Source organism: Streptopelia decaocto (genome assembly GCF_964273445.1).
Source record: "Streptopelia decaocto genome assembly, chromosome: 2".
In the NCBI taxonomy this organism is placed as follows: Eukaryota; Metazoa; Chordata; class Aves; order Columbiformes; family Columbidae; genus Streptopelia; species Streptopelia decaocto.
The window spans coordinates 21,992,671-22,019,963 of NC_138655.1; the positions used below are offsets into that span (position 1 = coordinate 21,992,671).

Consider the following 27,293-nt stretch of genomic DNA (forward strand, 5'->3'; position numbering starts at 1 on the left):
GATCTGATAAAACAGAATGGAAAATCCTGTAACAGCCACACTTTGGTTATCAGCTTCGCAGATCAGCATCACATCTTCTCTGGAGTGCCTCCTCGCTGTGTCATGAATCCTTGTTTTAAAATGAATCTTTCTTCAAAGGAGCATCCTCAGGCTGAACACATATTCCTGGTTTCTCTTAATTTATGGCATATTTTTTAAGGACTGGCGATCCCAGGGTCCATCTTCTGAGTGCTAACAGCTTTTAGCCATGATGGGTCATCTGGACAGGTGGGCATGGAGGAGTGGGGAATGTGCTGGGCAGGTTTTTACAACACAGCAAGGAAGGGTGGTGGCAGGCAGGAATTTGCCAGTGCTGCACTATCATGGGATCCCCATGCTGAGGGAATTTCATTGAGACTCTTAAACTATGGCCAGCTTGCTTTGCTCATCATGCTCACGGCAGCTGTCACTCCATCACCCATTTTTGGAAAAAGCTACTGAGGAAGCAATCCTAGCAAAACCTGGTGTATTTACCTGTCTTATGCCAGTCATAAGTTGGACTGATAGATTACTTTCATGACAAATGAAAAAAATGTGTCCTTGACGACACCCCGAATTTCAGCTACCAGTTTCCTTCTACAAACAGCTGTGTTCAGCTATGTAGTAGTCATAGGAAATAAATAAAGTATTAAGAGGATTACAATATCACAATTATGGCTACACAACACAGAAATGGGGGCTTTAACATGTGCACATTGAAACTGTGGACCAAACACTTTAACATTTTCAGCTGATTCACCTCAGCTTTCTGGAGCATCCCCTTGCAGAGAAACTGCCTGAGGCAGCAGCACGCCTGCATGAAATCTCTGCTGGCAAAAGCTACCCTGAGACTTAGTGTAGAAGAGATGAGATGGGGTGGCTCTGCGTCCAGAGGGTTAGTCTGGCTTAAAGTTACCTGTTGAAATCTAAGCATGGGCCAGGTTAGAGCCCCAGCAAGCAAGGATCTTTCCTAAGAACCTAAGATGACTGCAGGCATGTGCTAGCAAAGCCGTCTGCTCAGACCTTGCCTGAGCACAGAAGTCAGGGCTTCAGCGCTAGTGTGGACAGGACCTGAGCACTGAGTCTTCAGGGGTGGTCCTGGGAACAGCTTGCAGTCCCCTCAAGCCACACTGATTTAAAATGGGCTGTGAGGCATTTCCTGATGCTTCATTTCTGGAAATGAATGTGGACTATACAATTTTGCAGGGCAGTTTTTGGGAAACACCCAGGCCGGCAGGTGGTGATGACTCTCATACAGGTGCCTGTGCTGCAAAACTTGCCCAGCACACTGAGAGGTTTCCTCGCAACTTCCTTCCACCATCTTTGTGCTCAGATTTGTTTTGAGATGTGGGCCATCTTAAAACAGTATTTCTGCCTATTTAAACTAGTTTAGTGTTTTTAAGCTGGCAAGGCAAGCACAGTACAGCAGCAGTGTCTGATTTATATCCTTGTCAGTTATTCTCTCCAAAACTAACGAAAACCCAAAACAATGTAGGTGGGTTTCTTGCCTTTTTTTTTTTTTTTTCACTAACCAGGTCACCAGTCTTTTGCTCAAATTGCCAAGCAATAAGAAAACTCCAAATCCATCTTTAAAAAAAAATACACAGGAGAAATGTTTTCACTGATCTCCAACTCTGTTACATTCTTGCTGAGCTTCTCTGGCATATCTGAAACCAACAGATGTTGATCATGTGCTTTGGCCAACTCACTCCAAACACATGAGAGACACCACATTTTTGAGCCAAAAATGCTGTTAAAAGCAAGCAAAACCAAAGTAGCTAAACCATGCCAACCTTCATAAGCACGCATATGTATCCAGTTTAAAATTGGCCATAGGTTTTAGGTCTGTAAATTCACTGATAGCATCCAGCTTTGAATATGTTGAAGTGTTTATTCAGTACTTTGTACTGGCTCAGACAGTCGAGTTGAAATGACACCCTTAACTAGAAAAGAAGCGATGGAGCAATTTGGTGAGCAGAGCAAGCTTGAAAGAGTTTGGGTGTAAATGGACGCAGGAGAGAAACCCAGATTATCCCCATCTCCTAGAGCAGCACTGAGACATTATTTGTTACTGAAGGAATTCACTACACAAATACATATTTCTTCAAAGATAGCAGAGGGGAAAAAAATTACTCCCCCCTCCTCATTTAGCAACTGGAAAGTGAATGCCAAGTGCCTTGGTGTTTTCCTTGGCACCTGCGCTGCTCTGTGAGCTCTCTCACAGAGCCACGAGCAACTGAAGTGCAGGAGAAAATGTAGAATTAAGTCCCTTTGTGTTGCTCCTGCCTGCAGCCGGATCTGTCCCTACCTGGTGCTGAACAAACCCCATATTCACAGGCTTTGGCATCCCACCTAGACATGGCCGAGGCACAAAGCCAGCCCTTCCTAAACCACCCTGGGTGAACTCTCTCTCTTTCTCCCCAGGCTTGGCTGCCACTGTGACTATCTTAACCCAAGATCAGGCACCTTCATCAGAGATTTGCTGCACTTACACCCTTGTGTGTGTTGGGGATCTGCCAGCTCCTGCCATTTGCCGTACTTGACTGCTAAAAACCACTGGATTTCTTGCTCAGCACCACTGTTTGCCCCAATGCAAACACTGTGAGCTTTTGGCATCGGTTGCAGAGATCAGGGCAAACTTCCAGAGCAGATCAGACCTTGGATTTCTATCAAAACCCATCTGTTCCTGGCTGAGAGTTATTCCCACCACCTTTATAGCTGTGTGAGATAATGAGCTATTGAACCCACAAATTAGCACAACATGGAGCTCTTTTAATAGCCTTCGTCTCCAGAATGGCAAGGCTGCTACCACATCTTGTGTACACCAGGCAGCCCAGAGTGAGGAGGACTTCTAGCTGACAGCGTCAACTGTTTCTAAGATGTTACTACACTGCTGACATTTGAAAAGCAATTTAATAGTTCTCCCATGACAGTGACTTCAAATACTCTGGAAATAACTTGTATGAAGCAGTGTACGACAGGCACGATGCTCTTCTTTACCAAGACACCCAGGTGGAATTTGGGTAAAGCTTGTGCCAGGCAGGACTGTGAGATGAACATTGCAGCAAATACACCTCCCCCATCAGCCTAAACCCACCAGGTAAACGGGGTGTGCAGGAGGGTTCACCTCACACCACAGGCCCTGCCACAGGAGCGCTGGAATTAAAGAGTGCAAGGGCTGAAAGGAATTTAGGCAGAGCTGCTGTGGCTGCGCTTCCTCCGCAGGGAGCCACAGCACCAAGGGTTAACGCTCTGCTGCCTGCCTCCACAAATCTGCATAATGCCTCGCATTTGGCAGCTCATTTGCATAATTTTAAATTACTCTTTTGTCTCAGAAATAAAATCTAAAACATAGCTTCAAAAATAAGTAGTAAATATTAATGTTTCACACACTAAGAAGGTTTGGTAACATCTATTTATCTGAACTCGTCAGTTGAGATTGCAAAAAATAATTTTAACAGAGCAATGTTGTTTCTTCATGGCAGAGCCTTGGGTGTTCTTTCCTGGTGCCATTTTGCCCACCGTAAATGAGGTCTAAAGTGCTCACGCACCCCACACGGAGGGGCTGCAGCTTGTCTTCACAAGCTCAGACCATCCAGAGAGCTGAGTAGCTCCAGCCTTTGCGAGGGGGTCCAGCCTGCGCCCCTCACGTACAACTGGAGAAACAATGCCAGCAGCTGGAGACTGAACCCCTGACATTAGCACAGCCTCGCTGGGGACGGTTGTACCTCCAGGAAGTACACGTGCACCCAAAAGTGTCCACACACCACTGTGAGCTCAGCGTCCCACCTCCCACTGCAACAAGGGATTTGGCTCACCAGAGGATAAATGCCATGTCAGCTGAACCACGCTCCCACCTCCACTGACTAGAGTGGGATATAAACACCTAAATTCAGGGATTTCTTGTCTGGGTCTGATTCCCAGTCCAAGTTCAGCTGACAGCCTGCGAGTTGGTCTTTGCAGGCTGAGCCCCGTACTTCTCAGCTCTTCTCTCCCTTGTCCTGGGAGACACAAGCAAAGCACAGTGTCTTCTACTTGCAGTGATGTGTTTCAGAAGGTGCTGTTAGCCTGCACTGGCACTTCAGCATGTTTTAAATCATAGTTTATCAGAGCAGTAGAATAAATCCTAGGAAATAAGAAGCCAAATGGGTAAGATACGCATTTAATAGGAAACTCACCTGTCTCTATAATTGAAGTGTACCTGAGCTGCTGCCCTAGTGCCTTATGTACTGCAAATGTCTACACATTCCTCAGGCAAAGACCTGCAATTTCTGCATCAAAAACTTACAGTATTCCTAAATGGCACATCCCAAAACAATGCACTTGTGCTCTTGACTTTGCAGTTGCAAAAGCTCGGTGACACCAGAAGACATTTCCCTCTCAACACCAGCTCCCCCTGGAAGCGTGCCCGGCAGTCACCATGCCCAGAGTAGCAGCCGAGGGGCAGGAGGGCTCATCACCACCTCCTCTCTTGCCCACTGGAAGTCCTGCATCAAGGAAAGCTTTGGGCAAGTCTAGCTGGGTCTAGGTAGCTTGTACAAGCTGTATAGGGAAAAGAACAAGTGTAGCTATGTAGCTATGTAGCTTGAGTGAACAGATCTGCCAAATGCTAACAAGTTTCTAACTGGCATCTTTAATTCAGTTTTTCTTTTGTCCAGTGCTCGTAACCCAAATTGAGGCAAACTTTGAAGTTTTCTTCAAGTGATAATACACTGACTGCCCTCCTTCAGAATCTAGTGGCACTACAGTTTTCAATCAAATGTTTTGAAGATTACTTAGGGCAATCTTTTTCATCTTCACCTTTTGCAATAGCTAAACCTTTTACTTGACAATTTTGTTAAAATTTGACAGAGGCAGCTATGCAGCATTAAACATTTCAGCCCAAATAATTAAAGCCTGACAAACTTACAAACACTCCAGCTCACCTTGATTTATAGCAGTAGGCAATATTCATTGCAAGTGAAACTACCTTATGTTCAGTTAGTAGCAAGTAATTCCATATTTGTAAATCTGCCTGCAGTTTCATGTTAACTACCTACCTTTCTATATAAACACTCATATGAACACATACACAGGCATATATTATACAACAGACAAGTGTTGTAATTGCTGTTACAATAACATGTTTATCCATCAGTTAACTATGTCCCTTTCCTCTTACACTCCAATGGAACAAAATAAACCTTCCAGACTATTTATTCATATTTTCTTTCCTCCATGACTTTCATTGCAGCTAAATGTTAACTACCGAAGTAGTTCCCAACTACATCTCCTATTGACCAGTGTCCCCAAGGCATTTTTTTCTCCATTTCAGCACTGAAGCTCCATCACCATAAAAATCCTAAAACTTTAGTTCATGGGACTCTCATCTGTTAGATCTGCCTCTTTTCACATGAAGTCAACATCTATTTTTTTTGACGTTTAATCACTTCTGTGACGAGTTGTGACGACCCACTGCAACTATGTTCTCAGCTTGGGAATATGCTACAGGGAGATGGAGGAACAGTTAAAAAGCAGACATCCTGTTCTATGTAAATGTCCTTAGTGATTTACGCTGGGCGGGGGGGGAACAAAGAAGAAAAAAGCTCACAATATTTTTACCATAATGGTGAGCTCTTTCCGGAACGCAAAGCCCATCATTTAAAGGGAATGGGGTGGTCCAAGAGATGAGAATGTTTTCACTCCTGGGGTGCTGTGCTTGAAACTGCTTGTACATCTGTGATGGGAGCCTCTGGCTGAGGAAACATGGAAGAGCTGCTTCAGAAGGGACGGTAAATTTGCAGCCTCTATGTACACTCATTCTCCACAGGCCAAATTTGTCCTGAACAGCCACTGTTTATCACTTCTCAAATGACACAGCCTCCGGTTTGCTTAAAATGCCAGCTGTCAATGGAGGCAGCTTTGGAGCTGTTTCGCGAGCAGCTCAGTTTTCTCTCTGTTTGCCTGTGTTATCGTTCAAAGCAGCAGTTTGGGCTCAAAACTCATCTCCCTCTCACCACCCTCCAGTTCACATTGTGGAGCAGCCTGAGAACACACAACTTGGACTCCTTTGGGGTGAAACCAAACAGAAGCCTGCGCTCCCAAAGCGCAGCACAATCTCTGGGGAAGCTGTGGATGTTCAGTCCATGAGGCAGACCTGGAGCCGGCCAACACAAATCCCTTCAAAATGCAGCACTGCAGATGCTTGGGCTCTCAGCACCTGCTGCTTTACGCTACAGTTGACTCCTCTTTAATTTTAATAATTTTTCAAGTGGAATTAAAACCAAATGCAAGAACTATCTGTTATTTCTTTCTGTATTATAAATAGCTGTCCATGACAGGTGCTATTTGATGGCAGAGGAACAGCAGCTAAAAAGTAGGCAACTACACAGAAAGGTAAATGCTGGCCCCACTGGAGTCTATGGAATAATTCACTTGGTTTTGCCCTGGAAAGTCTCCCCTCCTTTCCCTGCCAGCAACAAGCTTACTCTGCAATGATTTCTGAAGATAGTACATGAATCAAGGCCATACAGAACTGCTGCTGTGAATGCAGTTCACCCTCACAATTTATAAAGGTGATTTTTTTTCAAAACGGCCTCTTTTGAAGGTAAATACAGTTAAGGCAAGAGTAACTAACCCAATAAAATGGAACTAAGAGGGAAATAAACCTTTTTTTCTCCCAGTTAATCAACCAAACTCCCCTGGCAGCCTGCAGACAGATAAGCAGGAGAAAGTAATTCCACGGGGAACCCAGACAACCTTCTGGGGCTACATGCCCACCTTGTAGGTTGCTGAAGTTCAAGCAAATTCCATATTTCCTTACCAGGAACTTACAGGAAGCTACTCTGATGCAAATAAGCACAACTCTGCTTTTCAGCTGCCTGCACAGGAACACCTGCCCAGGTGACACAGCCAACACAAAGCTTCAGAGATACACCCACCACCTACGCTGCACGTGAGTTCTGCCCACACCGCATTCCAGGGACGGTTGCACTAGGTGGCTGTCCACAGCCTCTGTTCCCAGGACGTTCAGCTCCTGCACAGTGCCCGGGATGCCAGGTGAGCTCCTCTTGTCATGCTCAGCTGCATTTATCAGCAGCCAGGTCTGGTCTACACATACAAAAGCCAACACTTAAACTTTGTGGTTGCCCCTGGTCAAGAAGAGATGCCCTGGATGCCTAATCAGAAGAAGGTGTTCAGAAGGGTCTCTGTGGCACCTGGAAAACAAGGATGCGAGTAAAGGGCTACAACAGGGCTGAGGAGCAACGTGAAGCGAGGTATCTGCCCAAACTAAATCTCAATCAGCCAGATACAAGTGAATCTACAAACTCCACTGAGTTGAGGGGCAGAGACCTCACCTTGATCCCAGGCATACTGTGCTGACTCCCCTGAACAGAAGAAAGTTACCCTGATTGTATTCTAAAGGAGAAACAGACGCAGACTCCTAATTTCTAACACAGGAGTCCTTCACTGCAGAGCCAGGGAAATGAAATGCCAAGCAGATCAAACAAGAAAGGAGAAGGGAGATCAGGTACCTACAGTATTGTCTGATTTTAAACGGGTATGTTTCAGTCCGTGTGTGGTAGCAAGTGTTGTATCGGCAGGCCGTGTGTCAAAGTGTCTAGCTCACTATATTAACTTCTGAACATCTGAGCCTCTTTTGGCAAAATTTTCACACAAGGTTCTCATCTCAGAGGTCTCTCTTGGCTAATTGACCCAAGCATCAGAGAGGAGGCAGAAGAACCAATTAGTACTGCAGCTAAGGGAGAGACTGCAGCACAACTCAATCTTTTTTAGTCATTGGAGAATCCACAGGGCAGAAAAAAATGGTGTGTGCACTGCTAGACACCAAAGCATCCACTGTAAGAAAAAAGTCCATGGGAAAGATGTTTTCATCAGCTCTGAACCTTACAAAGCTACCTGCTCTTTTGTGGCCTTAAACAATATCTCTTAAAGACCAGTGTCATTTTGTGCACAAGACAAATGATTTTTCTATTACACTGACCTCTTCTTCACTTGACAGCCAGGTACAAGTTAAACAACAAGAGACTATAAACACTTAATATCTGGCATCAAGATGAAGTTTCAGCTGTCATAAATAAGCAATGTATAAAAAAAACAGGCTATAACAACCTGGGATATGAGCACGACGAAATGTAGCCCAGGACAGCAGAAAGCAAACGGCTGGCAGCGCGATCCTCCTCTGCTGGAATTGTCTGATTTCTGGTGTTCAGTTGCAAACTATGCAGGTACTTGTGTTGCAAAACACACGGATGTGGTTTAAAAACCTGATGTTCCCAGCCCCAAACAAGCTCCTCTTACGCCATACCTACGCAGACAGAGAGCAAGAAGTAGCAAGGCCGTGCTTTGCTTCAGTTTGTGGTACAAGCTGCTGGAAGCAAAATTTCTTCCTTTGCAATGCACTTTGGTGCTCACTATAGGAACTTTTGCCCAGCTTTGGGAATAATCTAGAAGCTGCAGTTTTCTGCACAGCATTCTTGTTGACATTTCCAAGAATGCTGGCCTCATTTCTTCCACAGCAAAATACAATCTTATGCTGCCAGCCTGATGTCATCTCTCTTGACATCTGGAGTTAACAGCCTGGAAAGTACTCACTTGGCCTCTCCTTAGCTGCCTGAGGCCTTTACTTCTGCTCGGGGCCTCTTCCCCAACACCCGCAGGCACCGCTGCCCCTGGTGCACCCACAGTCCCTTGCAGACCCTCTACCCAAACTCTCCCATCTCCAGCAGGTCCCTTGCCTGGAGGACCAACAGACCTCTCTGCAAACTACCAGGCCTGCAGCTGCCAAGTGAGTTTAGTGAGAATGAGTCTGTCCCACTGCACATTACTCAGAAGCTGTTTCCAGTGGGAAAGTTCCTGACGTACTAGAACTGGACATTTGTGGAGGAGGAAGCTGGATGAGATGACCACCAGAGGTTCCTTCCAACTCATGTGCTTCTACCAGTCTGAAAACTTCATGAAATACTCTCATCAAAACTCAATTTCAGACACAACAGCAATGATCCTACAGGAGGTATTTTTTTTATGGTATTTCCAAGCTGGCAAAAACTCTCACACAGACAAATATACCACAAGGAACTTGTTCTGCTAGTTGGGTGTTGGTGTATTTATAGCTGCACCTTCATAAGGAAGCTGCTGCTTTATCAGTAGGCCCAAAAATAGCACCATCTATACACCAAGGAGTTGTGCAAGACAGGGAACTAAATTTCTTAGGCCAAGACAGAAGTCCTGTCTTAAAGATCCATTTCTTAAAGAAATAAAATCTTGTTTGGTTCTTGATTTTTTTCATGGTTTTGTAAACATTAATTTTTAAATATTATTTCAGTACTGGATGTTGTAATCCAACAGACTTAACACAATCCAAAGGACTTATAAAAAGTATTTTATTTTAGAGTTCTTAGAAAACAGAAGTTGTAAGAATGAGTGGTTCTACTATCAAAAAGCAAGTCTATTTGGAGTCATTTCAGATAAATAAAGGATCACCAAACTCTGTTACCTGTGCGATTATTTCCTAAGAAATGCATCAGTGGACACGACAGGCATTCAACATGTTACTGGTACTCCAAAATCCAACCAGCAAGATGCAGCCTCGCATCCTTGTTAGAGAAGTACAGGTGTTCCTGACAGTGCACTGGAAGTTCCACCATGTTACAAACTCCTGTCAGAATAACAACATCATCAATTGAACACACGGTTTTGTGTGCTCTCATCTACACTTAGGCTTAGTTGCCATTTTAGACAGCAGTATAAACTCCTGGTATGAACGAAAGCTGACATTTGCACTACTCAAGTTTATCCTGGCTCCAAGCACAAGTTCCAGTGGAATAAATGTTTTTTTTTCATTTTTGCTTATGCTGAGTGTTTGCACTGGCACAGCCATAGGCAATGGCTACAACTGGGGTTCAGTCATAATGTAAATAGAGCTACAGAAAAGGATTACTTGGAACTGCCAGCAGCTGACTGCTGAGCCCTAACAGACATGTGCCCCCTTTGGGCTTTTCCAGCTCTTCTCCGGTCTTTTATCTAAGAGGTTTCCAAAACCTACTAACTTTTAAAGCTTGTGTGTCAAGAGTGGAAGGATGAGGGTAATGGAAATCTCTTCCTTATGCCTAGCCCTTAAAAGAACTCCAATGAACAAGTCATGTTATTTGTAAATGTAAATGCTTTGGAGAACTAAATACTGATCCTGAGAGCAAACAAAAATACTTGGAGCTTCCCAAACCCCACCAAAAATTCCTGAAAGCATTCCCAAGGATGCAACAAAGCTACTGAGGCAATGTAGGCCCACTGATGAATGAGGTCGGTGCCCTGATGACAGAAGATACAGAGAAGGCAGAGTTACCGAACGCCCTCTTTGTCTCTGTCTACTCTGCCGGAGGCTGTCCTGAGAAGCCCCGTACCACTGAGGCCTCATAGGAAGTCGGTACAATGGAGGAGTTTGCCTCGGTTGATGAGAACTGGGTTAAGGAGCAATTAGGCAATCTGGACATCTATAAATCCATGGGTCCGGATGGGATGCACCCGCAGGTGCTGAGGGAGCTGGCTGAGGTCATTGCTGGACCACTCTCCATCATCTTTGCCAAGTCTTGGGAAATGGGAGAGGTGCCTGAGGACTGGAGGAAAGCAAATGTGACTCCAGTCTTCAAAAATGGCAAGAAGGAGGACCCGGGGTAACTATAGACCGGTCAGCCTCACCTCCATCCCTGGGAAACTGATGGAACAACTTATTCTCTGTGCCATCTCAAAGCATACCAAGGATAAGAGGGTCATTAGGGCAACATGGCTTCACCAAGGGGAAGTCATGTTTGACCAACCTCGTAGTCTTTCATGAGGACATAACGAGGTGGATGGATGATGGTAGAGTGGTGGATGTGGTCTACCTTGATTTCAGTAAGGCATTTGACACAGTCTCCCACAGCATCCTTACAGCTAAACTGAGGGAGTGTGGTCTGGACGATCGGGTAGTGAACTGGCTGAAGGAAAGAAGCCAGAGAGTCGTGTCAATGGGGCAGAGTCTAGTTGGAAGCCTGTATCTAGTGGAGTGCCTCAAGGGTCAGTAGTGGGGCCTGCATTATTCAATATATTCATCAATTAGTTGGATGAGGGAATAGAGTGTACTATCAGCAAGTTTGCTGATGACACCAAGCTGGGAGGAGTGGCTGACATGCCAGAAGGCTGTGCTGCCATCCAGTGAGACCTGGACAGGCTAGAGAGTTGGGCAGGGAAAAATTTAATGAAATATAACAAGGGAAAGTGTAGAGTCCTGCATCTGGGCAGGAACAACCCCAGGTTCCAGTATAAGTTGGGGAATGACCTATTAGAGAGCAGCATAGGGGAAAGGGACCTGGGGGTCCTGGTGGACAGCAGGATGACCATGAACCAGCACTGTGCCCTTGTGGCCAAGAGGGCCAATGGCATCCTGGGGTGTATTAGAAGGGGGGTGGTTAGTAGGTTGAGAGGGGTTCTCCTTCCCCTCTACTCTGCCCTGGGGAGACCACACCTGGAATATTGTGTCCAGTTCTGGGCCCCTCAGTTCAAGAAGGACATGGAACTGCTGGAGAGAGTCCAGTGCAGAACCACGAAGATGATTAAGGGAGTGGAGCATCTAGCTCCCTTATGAGGAAAGGCTGAGGGAGCTGGGTCTCTTTAGCTTGGAGGAGACTGAGGGCTGACCTTATTAATGTTTACAAACATATAATGGGTGAGTGTCAGGAGGATGGAGCCAGGCTCTTCTTGGTAACAACCAACAGTAGGACAGGGATAATGGGTTCAAACTGAAACACAAGAGGTTCCACTTAAATTTGAGAAGAAACTTCTTCTCAGTGAGGGTGACAGACACTGGAACAGGCTGCCCAGGGGGTTGTGGAATCTCCTACTCTGGAGACATTCAAAACCCACCTGGACACATTCCTGTGTAACCTCATCTAGGTGTTCCTGCTCCAGCAGGGGGATTGGACTTGATGATCTTTTGAGGTCCCTTCCAATCCCCAACATTCTGTGATTCTGTGATACTGCAGGAGTTTATGTGACCCATTTTCCTACAGTTCAATGGAAAAGACCGTCAAAGGCAAATATTCATTTTCTATCTGGAAAAAATAATAAAATTGAGATACAAGGCTTTTCGGTGAATATCAAAACAGGCAAGTGATTCAGATAAAATGACTGAGGTCAAGACAGCTTAGAAGAAACTCTCACTGCAATAAACAACAAATGTTTTCAGGCAAAGCAGAGGCTCATGTTCAAGAATTTTTAAAAAAGGCAGAACAAAACTAACAAACTTTGGTACAACCAAATGCAGAACTAAATAATCCAAAAACTCTTAGCTGTGTCCTAGAAGAGAGGAAAAAAAGCAAATAATGGATCTACTCACTTTTAAAAGCACAGCTGCTTCACTGTCTCACTATCAAACAGAACGTCCCCTTCCATGCCTTCTGTATTTCCAGAAACCTGTTAAAATTTTCATTCTAGGATAAGCTAAATTACTTTTTTGTATTCTTGAATCTATTTGACAAACACTGTTGCTTGAGAACAGAACATATGGGGAAACAGTGTCTAAAAGTAAGAAACCTGGAACACACCAACTGAGTATTTCTTCTCTTTACCACATTTCCTAATGCTAATGACAGTTGTATTAATAAAAAAATTCACAAACTCCCGAAATCTTTGGGTTGCAAGCAGTGACATCAGCTGTTCCTTGGATTAGCTCCTTTTGGCTGTACTGGAGAAAGAGACAGGGAAGAAAACAGAATGGAGAATGGGAAGTTGCAAAATTCCTTAAATGTGACAGTGGAGGCACAAACTGAAATTTTTAGGAGTTCGTGATCATACAGCTTCAGATACAGATTGTAACTATCAGAACTAAGTTTTAGAGTTTTTTTGTATCATTATCACGATTGCCAGCATTCCTCACATGCTAAAAAATTCCAACCCGTTTTGTAAACTCCCTATTTCCTGAAAATAAGCAAGAACAGGCTGCAAAAGCAGCAAATTCCAGAAAAAAAAAAAAATCAAAGCCTGGTACAATCCCAGCCAAGGTGTTAGTTTCTATAGAAACAAATGGCTAGTTTATTGACTTTTTTGCTCACCTTTCAGCAAATTGAGATGTTAATTTGTTAAAAAACAACTCCATTTGCAAAGTAAGCTCTCTTGGGAGAGTACGGATAAACCCTGTTTGCAAGGAGTGTGCGCAGCCAGCCCAATCTGCTTGGGATACAACTTTTTCTGCTGATATACCATCAGTCTTATCGAAAAAGGGTGGATAACCCTGGCTGTTGGTCGCAGACGGCTCTGGAGAGCAGGTGATAAAGGGCCGCGCACGTGAAGCGCACCTGCGGCCACCGGGGGGAAAGGCCCCGCCGCAGCCCGCTGGGCTCCCCCAGGGCCGGGCACACCTGCTCCCTCCCCTGCAGCCCCGGAGCCGCCGCGGCGGGCCTCGCCTCGCGCCGTTCCCGGTCACAGCCCCGGGCGGCGCAGGGACCCGGCGGGGACAGCCAGCTGAGGCACGCGCCGCTCACGGGGAGCCGCTCGACCTGCGCCGCCCCGGGAAGGCCGCGGCGCGGAAAAGGCCGGCGGAACGGGCCGGCACGTTGCGGCCTGTGCCCGGAAAGCTCTCCCAGCGCCGCGGCCGGGTCAGCAGCCTCAGAGCCGGCCCGGCCCGCCAGCAGCCGAGGGAAAGCGGCGACGCCCGCCCGGGCCGAGGGGCTCCAGCCGCCGCCCCAGGGAGCCCCGCGCGTGCATCACCCCGCCCCCGCCCAACCGCCAGGGAGTCACTGTGGGGGGCACGTGGTCTTTTACGTCCCTGGTGCATGACGTCACCGCGCTCCGCGGGGCCTCCCCGACCAATCGGCGGCGCGCTTAGTGAAGGGGCGCCGCGCGGCGGCGCGCGCGCCAGTCAGCGCGAGGTTTACATCGCGGCCGCGCGCCGGCGCCCCGCCCTCCCCGGCGCGGCGCACGGAGGGAGGGAGAAGGGCCCGCTGGAAGTTAAGATGGCGGCGCGTGTGTGAGTGCGGTGCGGGCTGAGACTCCTCCCGGCGCCGGTTGCGGCGGGCTCCTTCTTCCTCGCGCTCTGCGCCGCGGCGGGTGAGCTGAGGACTCCGCCGGTGGCCACGAGCAGCCCCGGGGGAGGGTCGGAGGCCGAGCGCCCCCTCCCCCGCCGCCCCCCCCGCCCCCATTGTGTGCCCGGCCCCCGCCCGCCCGCCTCCCTCCGCCGGGGGGGGCAGCGGCGGCGGCGCGGAACATGACCTCGATCCACTTCGTGGTGCACCCGCTGCCGGGCACCGAGGACCAGCTCAATGACCGGTGAGGGGCAGGCCGTGCGGCGGAGGGGAGGGGCGGGCCTGGAGGGGTCGGGCCCCTGTGGGTGAGGGGAGGGGCTGGTGGCGGCGGGGGCGCCCCGGGAGAGCCCCGGGGGAGCGGGCAGCGTCGGCCGCGGGAGACGTCCTGACAGCCCCGCCGCCGCACCGCGGAGCCGCAGGGCCCCGGCGCTTCCTCTCGCGGGGGCCGGGGCGAGGAGCGGTGCGGGCCGCGCCGCACGCACTCGGTCTCTCCGGGCGGCCTCCGCCGTAAACTTTGCCCCCCGGGGGAGCGGGGGTGGGCGGCCGTGACCTTCGCCGCGGCCCGGCCGCCCGTTCCCGGCCCCGGCTGGGACTCCGGCCTGGCAGGGGAGTCCCGGCGTCTGCCCGAGCAAGTGGGTTCCCCAGGATCGAGGACGAGGAGGAGCGAGCATGTGTCCATATTAATCAGACCCGGAGCGAGGCAGACAATGCGGATGGGGATCGCGGTGTGTGAGAGAATGACGGGAGCGAGGATAAAGGAGCCGCACGGCGGGGACGTTACACGCGCACGTACCGCCAGTGTGCTCTGCCGTCCCCTTCGTGCACACATTCTGTTAAATAAAAAGGAGGCCCGACCTCCGGACTACCGATTGTGTGCGGCTTGGCTGGTGTAGGAATGACAGCTATTATAGGAGTGCAGTCTGCGTGGAAACCTCGTACCTAACTTTATGTTGGATTGGGGGGGAGAAATTGCAGGCTGAGGGCGAACTAGAATGCTTGGGAGAAAATAACCAAATTTTCTTCTCTGCTTGATGTATATCTGAGCACTCTGGCTGTCAAATATTTCTCTTGTAGCAATTACTAATGGTGTGTATTATAGCTTTAAAGTTTTACTTGTGCTCTTTTATGTAGAAATTCCTAAGAAATGTGTAATTATTCATCTTTAGTTTCTTATAAATTTGTGTGAGCAAATTGAGGTCTTTAATCATCACTGGATAGGAAACTACATATATTTTTACACTATAGACAAATGCTATTTAACTTTTCTAAATAGCTAAATATTTATAAGTCTTTAAAAGTATGGGCTCTTGGCTATATTCTTCTGGTTTTGATCTTACAAGGTTTCAGAGCAGGTCAGGGTACAGCTCACTTCACTATTGTTTGTAGTTAGGTCCCTTTTCCTAGACCACTCTTTGCTGAACATGCCTCTGTTAAAAAACAGCTGAGGTTTGAGGTCTTATGATGAGGAAAATAGGTCATTGTAAAGTTAAGTTTTCTGCCGACTACATCATCCATGCCCTTAACAGAGAATAGAAACTTCTAGTATAAAGTGGGTCTGAAACCTGAAGTCTGTTAGTGTGGAGTATATTTTGTCCCTTAACCTGATAATACATTTTACAGGATCCTGCTTTCTAGGAGGCATACCCATTCCAGAGGGATTGACTGGCTTTCTCCACAGTAATACATTCAAATTTGGCACACATCATCTTTCTTTAGAGTGGCAGACAGAGGGGTGATGCTGTACTAGGAGTTCTTCAGCTTCTTCATTGCACCGTTTCGATTTAGGATATCTAGGACTTTGAACTTGAAAGGGTCCCAGTGTAATGTGGTGTGTGGCTTTTTTTAATGTTGATAGGCCCGTAGAAAACATTTAGCATGCAATTATCACACTTTGCTCAGAGAGAGCTCATCTGTTTTTTCTTTAGTGTCACCTGCTTTGTTGGCTTATTGATGTTAAATGTGATGCCCCTTCAGTCTTCATAATGCTTCCTAATTTTTTTTCTCACTTCTTACCATAGCAGCAGCTCTTACAACTTCTGTTTGATACAGGAAGCTTCATAATGTGTGGTAATTAATATATGGAGAAAACTGCAGAAGCGCTATTAAGTAGTGACTTATGCTGAAAAATCAAGTGGCTCCTTGATCTGAGCTGCAAGTCATAAATTTCCACTTCAGAAATATAATTTTACTAGAAGTGTGATAGCTGTATATCAGAACTTGTAATGCAGTGAAATCAGAATGATTCATCAGTAGGGCTGAGGCACACACATATGTGCTAGAAATGCCAGTTCAATTTCATCAGTAGCATTGCTGCTTATTACTGTTCTGTCAATATAGATCAGGATCTAGATAGCTTAATAAATTCTCATATACTTGCTCACAACAGTTTGGATTTTTGAGCATTTCTCTCTCTGATGTTTCTTTGCCCTTGCATGCTCTATAGGCTTTTTTTGAGTCTGCGCTACAGACAGTGGTCAGTAGCCCAAGTTAGTTTTTTCCTGTCTGCATTCGGATTGATAATTGCTTCTCAAAATCTGATTTTTGGGCCTGTAATTCTGCATGGTGTGCTTTCATTTGTAGTGTACGTAGAACATGATTTCAGTAATGGATCTGTGCATCTATGGAGTGATCATATTTTAAACCACATGGGGTTTATCAGTGCAATCCCTGTGTGTTTAGGTTGCATGACAGTTTTGTATTTTTATAATCAAGTATTTTATACATTAAGCTTAATAATCAGTGTAGATGTGTGAAGGGGGTGAAGTGTGTTAGGAAAGCATCCTTCTCCTGAAGTATTGCTCTGCTGTTAAGCCGTCTCCAAAAGGTGAGGAGGCGGGTTTTTTTCCAGTTTGTTTTGGTGCAGTTTGTGTCATTCTGTTTTACAGTGTTTTTCAGATTTTCTGTGTGATTTGTTTTCCCTCTTATTCATGCAGCGACTCAGAGAATGGTAAAACACTTTGAAGAAAAAAGGAAAAAGTAACTATAGAACCAGAAATAATTGGGAAGACCCCTGAGCATGCCTACTCATCATCTGAAAGTACTTCTTAACTAGTATTTTCAAAAACGCTAGTTAACGTTGTACCTTGATGGTAGTTTTTAGACCTCTCTCAAGTTGAAGCAGTGTTGGCTTGAAATTTTTCTCCCAAGCAGTTTGTTCTCTGCAAGCTGAATTTGAAAAGTTTAACAGGAAAAAAATTTGGCATGGCCTGCAGTTTGAGAAACAACTCCATAAAGTATTTGGGATGTAGCTAATAAATGGCTTTATTTTTTGAAAAGAGATGCCAAGCTTCTGCTGCAGTGGGTGTTAGATATATTTTGTTATTATTCACCTGTTTTGTGTGAGTTTCAGGGTTGGAGACTTTGTGCTTTGTGACGGAAGTTTGACACACAATTTCATAGATAGGTCAATCTTAGTACATTCTACTTAGTATATTTTTAAATTTTATATCGGGTTAGGAAGTGGGTGTAACCATGACAAATAACCATTTCTTGGCTGTTACGAAACCTCACAGGAGCAGTTTAACTTGCTACTCTGTAGAATGAGGAGTCTTTCACCTTCTGTGAGTGGCGTACTGTACATGAACTAACTAACCTTCAGAGACAGGATTCATTTCAAGGCTTTGCCTTTGTTTTTACCTTATGCTAAGCAAATTCTTGTCAGCTAAGCCATTTATGGCCTAGCATAGGCTAAGATACCATTTTTGAAGTGGTCATTGATGCAATGTTAGTGTGCTTTTTTCCTCTCCTCTTGAAAATGATATGAAATGAATTTGGTTAAATGGAAGATATTCTGAATTTAAAATGAGTGTTAAGAAGTGGTGTGTAAGTTTTTTCACAGTAAACTCTGAAACAAGTAATGTGACCAAGAAAAGTTTGTTCGAAGCTTCAGTGTGTATATACAATCAGCCAAGGGAAGAAAGGATTATCTTGTTTTTATGTTTGTTTTCCTTAATAATATATTCAATGCTTTTATCTATTATTTGAATATTACTTACTTTAGGCCATGTCTGCACTGAAAAATTAACTTCTGTACTTTATGTTGCCTGCATTGTTTGCACCCTTCGATAATCAATTTCTGTGGAAGAAAGTACCTAGCAAGAACATAGCCTGTTAGTCTGTGCCTGTGTATTTCATAGCTTTTGTACATGCAAACATTATTTCGAGGTAACAGCCAAGTGATCAGTGGATGTGTTGGCTGCTACTCTGGCAGATTTTCTTACGCCAACATTGCATTTACTGATGAGCAAATCTGTTAAAAATACCAAGCAGATGTTTCTGGAAGATGCCGGCGTAGGGTGTGGTATGATTGTGTGCAGAGAGCCAGCAGGGATGTGGAGCTGGTGTCCTGGCCCCAGATGTCTGCTGGAGCCGTGCGTGGAGACGGAGCTGCTGGTAGCGCCGGTGTTCAGCACTGAACTGCCGCGCTGTGTCTGCAGGCGCGCTGGGAGAGTGCCTGTCCTCTTGTGCAGAAGGAGGCAGCCCCAGCGTGAACTTCCCTGGTGTTACTTGCATGTAATCTGCATTGCTGATCGAATTTGGGGGAAGAAAGGATTAATAGACTTGTTTCTAAACACAAAACTTGCAAGTTGTGTGCAGACAATACAGTACTTCTTTTAGCTCAAGTGGTCTATTTATTTTGATGCACTTCAAACCATTTCCTAATCTACTTCAGCAAGAGTGAAGTTAGGCTGTCTCAAACAGGAGGAGATAGTTAAATTACAGAGAAACTGTTGCTTATGTAGTACTTTAGTTCCCTGAGTTACAGTTGCTTGATGATACTTTAGTAATGGGAGAAGTGGTGACTTTGGTTTTGGGATTAATTTATTGAAAGCATAGCAAAATTTAAATTGACTTCTTTTAGTGAGGGAATGACATGACTATCATGGCATCATTATTATCGTCAGACTTGAAGTTGGAAACACCTTTTAAAAATATGATGTTTTAGCTGCATCAAAAGATTATAGGTTTCATACATAGAGAAGCAGTGCACTAAGATTTGATCTTATTTCAGTATTGTTATTTAAGGATGATAATTTGGGATATTAAGCATCAGAACTTATACATAAGCATTATTTTATATCTGGTTGAGTGTGGAAGGTTATTTAGGCACATGACAGTAGTTTAGGCCTTTTGGATTTTGCTCTGCCGAAGTCCTCTTCTTGTTAAAATTGTTTGCTGTGCCCCAGACATTGCTTTTTAGAGAGCATGTATGTAACTGTCTGTGAATGTTCTTGCTGAAACTTCCCCGCAATGTTTTAAGTCAAAGTGATTGCTCTCTTCTGAAGGGGGGAGGTTTCTTTTCCCCACTTCTTACCTTGCACTAACTTTAAGTGCCTGATCCCACAGTAAACTGACTTAATTTGCTAAAATAATATGAAGCTAACCTGGGTGAAGAGAGGTAAATCCAGTTTTGTGGATTTGAAAGTTGAACTGGTGTATCTCCTTGTTGGGTGAGCATCAGAGCAGATGAATAAGGGGAGATTTTGAGAAGTGCTGCAGGAGGGAGAGTTGGGAGTGAGGAACAGGGAGGAGCAATCAGGGTTGAGTTCCTTCCATTTTGAAAGCAGCAAGTTTATTTTGGCTACTGTAATGTGAAACTGTACTGTGTATGTGATCTGGGCTGCGAGTAGTTGTGACTTGTCACAAGGAATTTAGTAAAACAGTAGTTGGGGCACAAATGTTGCCTCTTTTTTTCCTTCTCAAATTATCTATGTGGTTTGAGCATTATTTGTTTTTAGACCAATGATAAAATAAGATTAATGGACAAAAATATTAATAGCTATATTTTAGTGTTGGCAGTGCATGTCAGAGCTATCAGAAAACAAATTTTCTAATTCTAAGAACAGCAAGGTATTGGCCAATGACATTTATGTCCTAATGAATGATAAAAGTTAAAGTTACTTTTAAGGTAATTTTGGTATAGTGTGTGTTTATTAGATGTTATAGTTACCATGTAGAATACTTTTGTAAAATGATGTTTAACAAAATTTGTAATTAAACCATAAAATAGACGTAAAGGGTATGATGCTTTTTTCTTGAACTGTCTAAAGTTTAAGTAGATAACTGTTCAGTACACAATTACATTTATGTGAAAAATTACTTAACATGTAAGGAAATACTATCAAGGATGTACCTAAGCATGGCTGGCAAAGCTCTGCAGTGTGTTGTAGCTGCCTTTTTACAGTTATGGCACAGTTAATTGTTTGTGACTTAAATGATATAGAAGGTAGTATGTATTTGAAAGTTACATAAAGAAGAAGGGGTTTCAAGGTAGCTTTTATTGTAGTGATGACACTAACAACAATCTAGGTAGTTAAATTTGCAAGATGTTCCCAGTAAAACCTGCTGTTTTGTCTTTACCTGTATTATCTCAACAGCCACTTATGCAGAAGAAAACCGTGTACATAAGAACTACTTGTGCTTTTCAGTTGCACAAACTTTTTTTTTTTAAAAGCTTGAATTCAGTGAAGTCCACAAAGGATTTGGCTCCTAGTAATAACTTCACAGAGAAGACTGCAGTAGTGGGCATCTGTATATGCCCCAGAGAAAACACGGGGACAAGGCCTAGTTGTGGCTGGAGAATTTTAAATTGGGAGGAATAATTAGGAGAAAAATATTGAAATAAGTGTGCCAATGTAATTTTCAAAGTACGCATGTATTTTGTTCAAAGCTGTAAGCCTGTCAGTTTAAATGAGTATGATCACAGCACTGGTTAGTCCATGACAGCAATAATTATCCAGGTTTCAGATCTTAATTCTTCTTTCTGGCATAGAACTGTTTTAACAAAAAACTTTGTGCTCTGCTTTTGAAAGTCTTTCTGCGCTTAAGAAAAGTGGTCAGCCAACACTGTCCTTTTCTCTTACCCTTCCCCTCCAAGAAAAATTAACTATTTTGTTCAAATAACTTTTTTGTTACATTTGAGACAGAATGTGTACCATGTCACTGATAAAAAGGCATGAAGTTTGTCTATTCTGAACACTTCAGACACACTATAAAACTGAATAGAATGGCATAAGGTTGGTGCGCTAGTCATCTACATTTATGTAAAACTGCCAGTTTGGATCCTGTTGAGGAGTGATGTAACTATTGAATTTGCCATCTTTGAAAGTTTTGTCTTCATCTCACAAATCTCACTGCTACTGCTGGTGCTTGTCAGGGGAAAGTCTCATGGTAAATATGCCTCACCTCATCTTTCAGGAAAGCTTAGCTACTGTGCTTCAAAGCATGATATGTTTTACAGTACCAATCCACATTGGTACAGAAGAGTTTTGAATATTAATTTACTACCCTTTTGGAACACCCCAGCATGATTATTTTGTTGCAGTTCTAAAAATTATCTTTAGCATAGCATGTTAAAGTTAGTTTCATTGGCTAGTTTTTGTAATCACAGGTCTGTTGGTGTTATGCCCTAAAATGTCTCTCAGCAATTTCTTAAGTTGTTTACATCCACAAGGGAGATGAAATGTGTATTTTCGGTAATTTTGTTTTGGACAGCTTTTCTTGGTTAAACTGGTTACTACCTTTTATCAGAAAAGATAACCCAAAATAGCTTTGGTCCCTTATGTTGCTGATTTAGTTTTACATTATGGTGTTTTATTAAAGAATATACAATAAAAACCTTTGAAAATATTCACATGATTAGTACTATTTTGGACATCAACTGTGTTCAGACTTCTAACTATTGCCATTTTATTGCCAGCTGTGAGGTCTGTCAATTTAATTTGTGACAACCATAGTGTAACTCAACAGTAAAGCACAAAGTCTGCTGAATACCTCAATAATCTTACAAAATTTATCTTCAGAAAAAAGCAAACAAAAAACCCCAATCAAACAGACCTCAAGGTGTGGTTTTTGTTTGGATTTTTTTTGCTTTTTACTCAACATAATCAGTATTGTGGACAGTTGGGAATATCTTGTTTAGTCTTGTGTGATTGATTACACCCATGCAGCTGTAGTTTGCCTGTTCACTAGAAAATAGGCCAGAAAGAAATTGCTCTGTATGCAGGGCTTGGTGGTATTACTTTCTGCAGCATGTTTGCCATAATATCTGGTTAAGATGGATGCTAGTTTTTGGCTTTTTTTTATTATCCTGTGTAGAAGTGGTAGTTGACTAGATTAGCCTGTGTTGAAACAGCATTTTAAAACTTTGCTTATGGTCTTTTGTTATGCTTCATTCTCTAAGTCTCCATTAGGTTTCCTCAAACTCTCACCTTTTTCACCTGTGGGGTAGATTATCTCTTTATATGCATAGGTAGTTCTGATGCAGTGAGATGGATCTTGATTATGATATCTGTATTCTACTAAAAATTATAATTTCACTATATAGTTTCCAGCATGGAGTCTGGCATTGACTTAATATGGAGAAATGTTTGTGCTACAGTGTTTTCACCAAAACCTTAACTGGAAAATAAATACTAACCTATATGAATGCAGTTGAATGAGAGTTGTAGGCCTTACCCTGTTGCCATTTGAAGTCATTGGGGTTTGTCACTTCCTTCAGTAAGTGTGATATTTTAATTTCTTCTTCATCTCAAAGTTAATTTTCTTAAGCGTGTTTTTCAGTGTTTTTCCTTTCATTTATAGTATGAAGTTTTGCTGTTCTCTATCCAGCCTGAAAATGATTTGAGTTGCATTTTTTTCTTCTTTATAGTAAATATCAAAAAGGGTTCTTCTAAAAAGGATTTATGTTTTTTAATCCATCTTATATTGTCTTTCCTTTTAATATAACTGATTTATTGTTGTCTGACCTTTAATGAAGATCTCTTTTTTAGGCTATTGAAACTCTTCAGCTTTGATCACACTTTGTACATGAGTAGCAGCATCTCTTCCTTTTTTATTTTTCCTTTTTTTTTCTCTCATCTTTATTGACATTTTCTGACTTTGCCACAACGTATCTGTCTCTGGAGCAAAGACTTACAGGTCCTTAATAAAACATTGAAATGACACAAATCATGGCATCTTGCCGTTGTGGGGCAGATTGGGTAGGCAGAATGTAATCTGGCTGGGATTGCCCTGCTGTTGATGGGGAGTGTGGGGTGATAACAGGCTGGGTGGTGCAACAGCAAAAGCTTTATTTCTTTCTCTTATGATGCAAAATCTGTATCTGGCAGGAGTGTTACCTGAAATAGTATGGCTGTAGGCAAAATGTGAAGGAGGAGGTACGCAATGTGCTGTTTCATGTGTTCTTGTAGGGGAACCAAAACACTAGTTACGCTGAGGGGAAGCACCTGGAGTTTTGTGGCTGTGGTACAGACAGGTGGAAAAAGAGAGAGTCTGTTTTTTTGGCAAAGCAAAAACAATATTGTGATGAGCTGTGTGCCTCAAAAGCTGGGGGGCTTTTTGAGTTACTTTGCCTGCAGTGTGCATCTGATAAAGTGATTTGGCTGCTTATTTTTCTGGCATTGTGCTTGCTTTCTCTTCCCTATGCCAGGCCTCATTCCACTCCTATCTAAATCAAAGATGCAGTGTCTGAGAAGAAGGTTTTGGAGATGTATGTTGAGCAGAAGACAATGCAGTGTCAGGAGAGGGAGTCTATGGTATTTAGAAGGCAGTTTTAACAACCAGTCTGAAAAAGTGACATGCAGATAATACTGTGATATCAGCATTTTTGCTGAAGACTTCAAGCCCTGGAATTGGAGGAATTCGCAAGTAAGGGACTGGACATGCTAAATCATCTTTCCCTTTTGCTAAAACTAATTTAGCATGTAAGTCAGCATGCTGGACTTTATTGCAAAGCCATTAGAATTCCATATCTTGTTTGTGCTTTGTTTTTAATAAAATCACTTGTACAAAATATACTGTAGCTTTACTCCTGCCAAAGTATTTAATATCATGACAGTTCTTACTATAAAAAATATTTTTATAGTATTTGAAAGCTCTAATCAAAGGCCATTTTCCAGAGATGCACATAGTGGTTATGGCTTCCAAAAGCTTAGAGCAAGCATGAAAGGGAAAATGGTGGAGAGATTATGATTTGAGTTCCCGCAATAGCCTCAGCTGGGACCATACCCTTGCTCTCCTGACTTTAAGCTGGTGTGCTGGTAAATACATGGCCTCCCTGGTGACTCATAATTAACTTGTGAAGGAGCTTTAACAATCTGTCACTATGGGACACAAAAAGGTTTTAAGATTTTACAATGACTGAAATTTTATTTTGATAGCAGTTTTTTTTAGTGGAGTCACTATAGCAACAATCTGACAGTAGAAAATAGGAATTTTTTCCCCTTTGTCTAAACATGGTCTTTTGAGTGTCACTCGTAGTCAAACAAGTGTACAGCTTCCTACCTACATTTTGGTAGCTGGTATTCATATGTTGCTCAACATAGTGATACTGAGTCACGTTATTTCTCAAGTATCCTTGAAGATAACTATGAGTTTCTAAATTTCCATTTTCTACATTTTACTATCATGGAAGGATATAGTTACTGAAATGATGAATGGCTAAATAGCTTACAGCTTTCATTGTTTTAATATTCAGAACTTGCACCCGATTGAATTGATTGATCCAAATGTTTAGCTTTTAGTGGTCTTCTGGCTGAAGAAACAGCCTTCTGCTAAATATTAAACAGAAATTCTTTGCAACTTACAAGGACTTTGTGCAGTTGAACAGAATCTGGGAACACAGAATGATGATATGTTTTACACCAGAGAACAGATTTCTGTCTTGTACCGCCTGAATCTGCAACCCATGTTTTTGGAAGTCTGCTGCCATAGAATAACATCAGATTGAGACTGGCTCATTCTCCTGTAGTGTATTTTTCTTTTTTCCACTGAAACACCACTAGACATTTTGACAAGCTGTAGTTGTAGATCTACTTTACTGCTGGATCATCTGGATATTGTGCTAAGTAACGTGGAGATTTGCTGTAAGTGCTGTGTGCTAGTCCTGTCAGGATCATACCATTTGTGATTTCTTTCTCTTTATAATCAGACTTTTCATTACAACTCCCCCCCCCCCCCAGCCCCGAAAAGGGGCCATGCTATGTCACAGCTATTTTAGGATTAGGTGTTTGCTTATTTAAAAAATGTAATTGACTTTATATTCCTCTTGTGCTAAGTTATGGCTGTACTTTGCACTGTGGGTTTTTTTTGGTTTTGTCTTTTTTTTTTTTTTTCCCTAGATTATTCAGAAGGTGCTGTCTTCAGTGTCACTTAAATGATAAATCTGAATAAAGAGTGTAAGTAGATTTTGAACTAGAGGAACCAGTCAGCCACCCTGCCTAGAAATTTGTCATTAATCAGAGGAATCCAGTTCTGGCAAACCTGATGATGCATTTCATAAATCCTACATGTGGCTCTTCCCTGGTCTTACTGAAGGGGGTCTGTTCCTGTTAGAGAAATCTGGTACTTCCATCTGGATATTTTACTACCTTATCAGTATTTTTACTGAATGTCTAGATAGTACTTCTGAGACACTTCCCTAACTCCTTGGTGTAACTTTTTTTCTAAGCCACTGCCCTTATGGGGATTCTATAGCAAAATATGAGCTCTCAGCTTTCCAGTGGCAAAAAAAATAGTCCTTTTGTTGCCATGCCTCCAAGACAAATACGTGGAAATCACATCCTGAAGGCAATAAGCCTTGAGAATCACAGAATGGCTGAGGTTGGAAGGGACCTCTGGATGTCACTTTGTCTAACTTCTGTGGTCAGGTAGGGCCATCTGGAGCTGGTTGCCAAGGACCATATTCAGACAGCTTTTGAATAATTCCCAAGTATGGAGGAGACTCCACAACCTCTCTGGGCAACCTGTGCCAGTGCTTGGTTACCCCCAGAGTAAAAAAAATGTTTCCTGATGTTCAGAGGGAACCTCCTCTGTTTCAGTGTTTACCCATTGCCTCTGGTCCTGTCACTGGGTACTACTGGAAAGAGTTACACCCTCCCTTTTATATATGTTGATAAGTTTCCCCGGAGCCTTCTCTTCCCCAGGCTGAACAGTTCCAGCTCTCTCAGCCTTTCCTCATAGGAGAGATGCTCCAGACCCTTCATTATCTTTATTGCTCTTCACTGGACTCTCCAGTATGTCAATGTCTGTCTTGTTCTGGGGAGGCACAAACTGGATGCAGGATTCTAGGTGTGGTCTCAGAAGTGCTGAAATAAAGGGAAGGATCACCTCTCTCATCCAGATCATTAATGAAGATGTTGAACAGGGCTGGACCTGGTACTGACCCCTGGGGGACACCACTAGTCACTGGCCTCCAACTAGCCTTGGTGCCACCGATCACCACCCTCTGGGCCCAGCCATTTTTCAGTTTTCAGTTCACGTCACTGTTGGCTCTTGCATCTGTACTTCATGAACTTCCCTGTGAGGATCTTATGAGACACAGGATGAAAAGCCTTTCTGAAGTCTAGGTAGACAAAATCCACTGCTTACTCCTCGTTCTCCTATACAGTGATATGGAATCTGCCTTGATTTCTTAAAAACTAGAGCTGAAAGGTAAGCTTACCCTCTTTGTAAGGTGAACAAGAAGGCTAAGTCATTTTACCCACCTGTGCAGTGTGTGTTTAATTCTGAATGTTAGATATTGGTGGGTATCCATCTTTAACCTTCTGAGATCCTTGCCATTATCCTATATTTGATGTTTTTTCTTGTGCTGCTTTAACCTTGTTGTGGTCCAGTGTATACTATACTTTAGATATAGGTCATTATCTGTATGTGGTGTGGTATCATGAAATAATAATGGTCTGCTGTAAGGAAATTTACTTTCTGCAATCATTGTATTGTGTGAAGACATTTCAGTGATATTGCAGAAAACTGTTTTCAAGAGATTGATTAGTTTGATGTTTGCCATATTAGCTTTCTACTATAGCTTACTGATTCAGCACAGTGTGTTACCGTTGCCCCAAAGGAGACTATTAAATGGTCAGAACTACCTTTATCAAGCAAACTGACAGCCTTACAAAATAGAAAATAAAGTTTGGGAGCCGTATTTTGTAAACCCATGTCAGCTGATACCATGAAACATAAGAATAGCTGTTCCAGTCAGACAAGAGGTACATCTTTTCTTCCTTCCTGTTTGTGACATTGACCGGTGCTAGATGACAGAAGAGTGTTAGAATAGGGCAAACACAGAGTGATGCTTTTCCAGCTTCTATGAATTTGCAGCTCAAATTTTTCCTGAGCAGTAGGTGTTGGTTTAATATGTGACAACCGAATAGTTGTAGTTTATATTTCATGGAGTGTGGAGAGGACGTGGTGTAAGCCTTGGTACACCTGGTTACTGAC

General features: G+C 43.5%; 1 protein-coding gene and 1 long non-coding RNA gene across 14 annotated transcripts in view; one reads left to right on the forward strand and one right to left on the reverse strand.

The window, feature by feature from the left end:
• The window catches only part of LOC309437127, a 29,609-nt gene extending 15,834 nt beyond the window's left edge, over nt 1-13,775 (reverse strand). Inside the window, exons 1-3 of one of the 2 annotated variants that reach the window (XR_014183503.1) lie at nt 13,104-13,775; nt 12,389-12,465; nt 9,460-9,676 (exon numbers count right to left, since the gene is read on the reverse strand). This is a non-coding gene — a long non-coding RNA (uncharacterized lncRNA). Of the gene's footprint in view, nt 1-9,459; nt 9,677-12,388; nt 12,466-13,103 lie in introns of those variants that run through there. The other variant, XR_014183502.1, reaches the window with a different exon arrangement.
• A 218-nt stretch (nt 13,776-13,993) lies between these two features.
• Nucleotides 13,994-27,293, forward strand: part of UBR5 (ubiquitin protein ligase E3 component n-recognin 5) — an 83,854-nt gene continuing 70,554 nt past the window's right edge. For all 12 annotated transcript variants that reach the window (XM_082044299.1, XM_082044304.1, XM_082044306.1 and 9 more), the window contains exon 1: nt 13,994-14,316. In XM_082044299.1, coding sequence (XP_081900425.1) covers nt 14,255-14,316 — 62 coding nt within the window. In that variant the 5' untranslated portion in view covers nt 13,994-14,254. The remainder of the gene's footprint in view (nt 14,317-27,293) is intronic.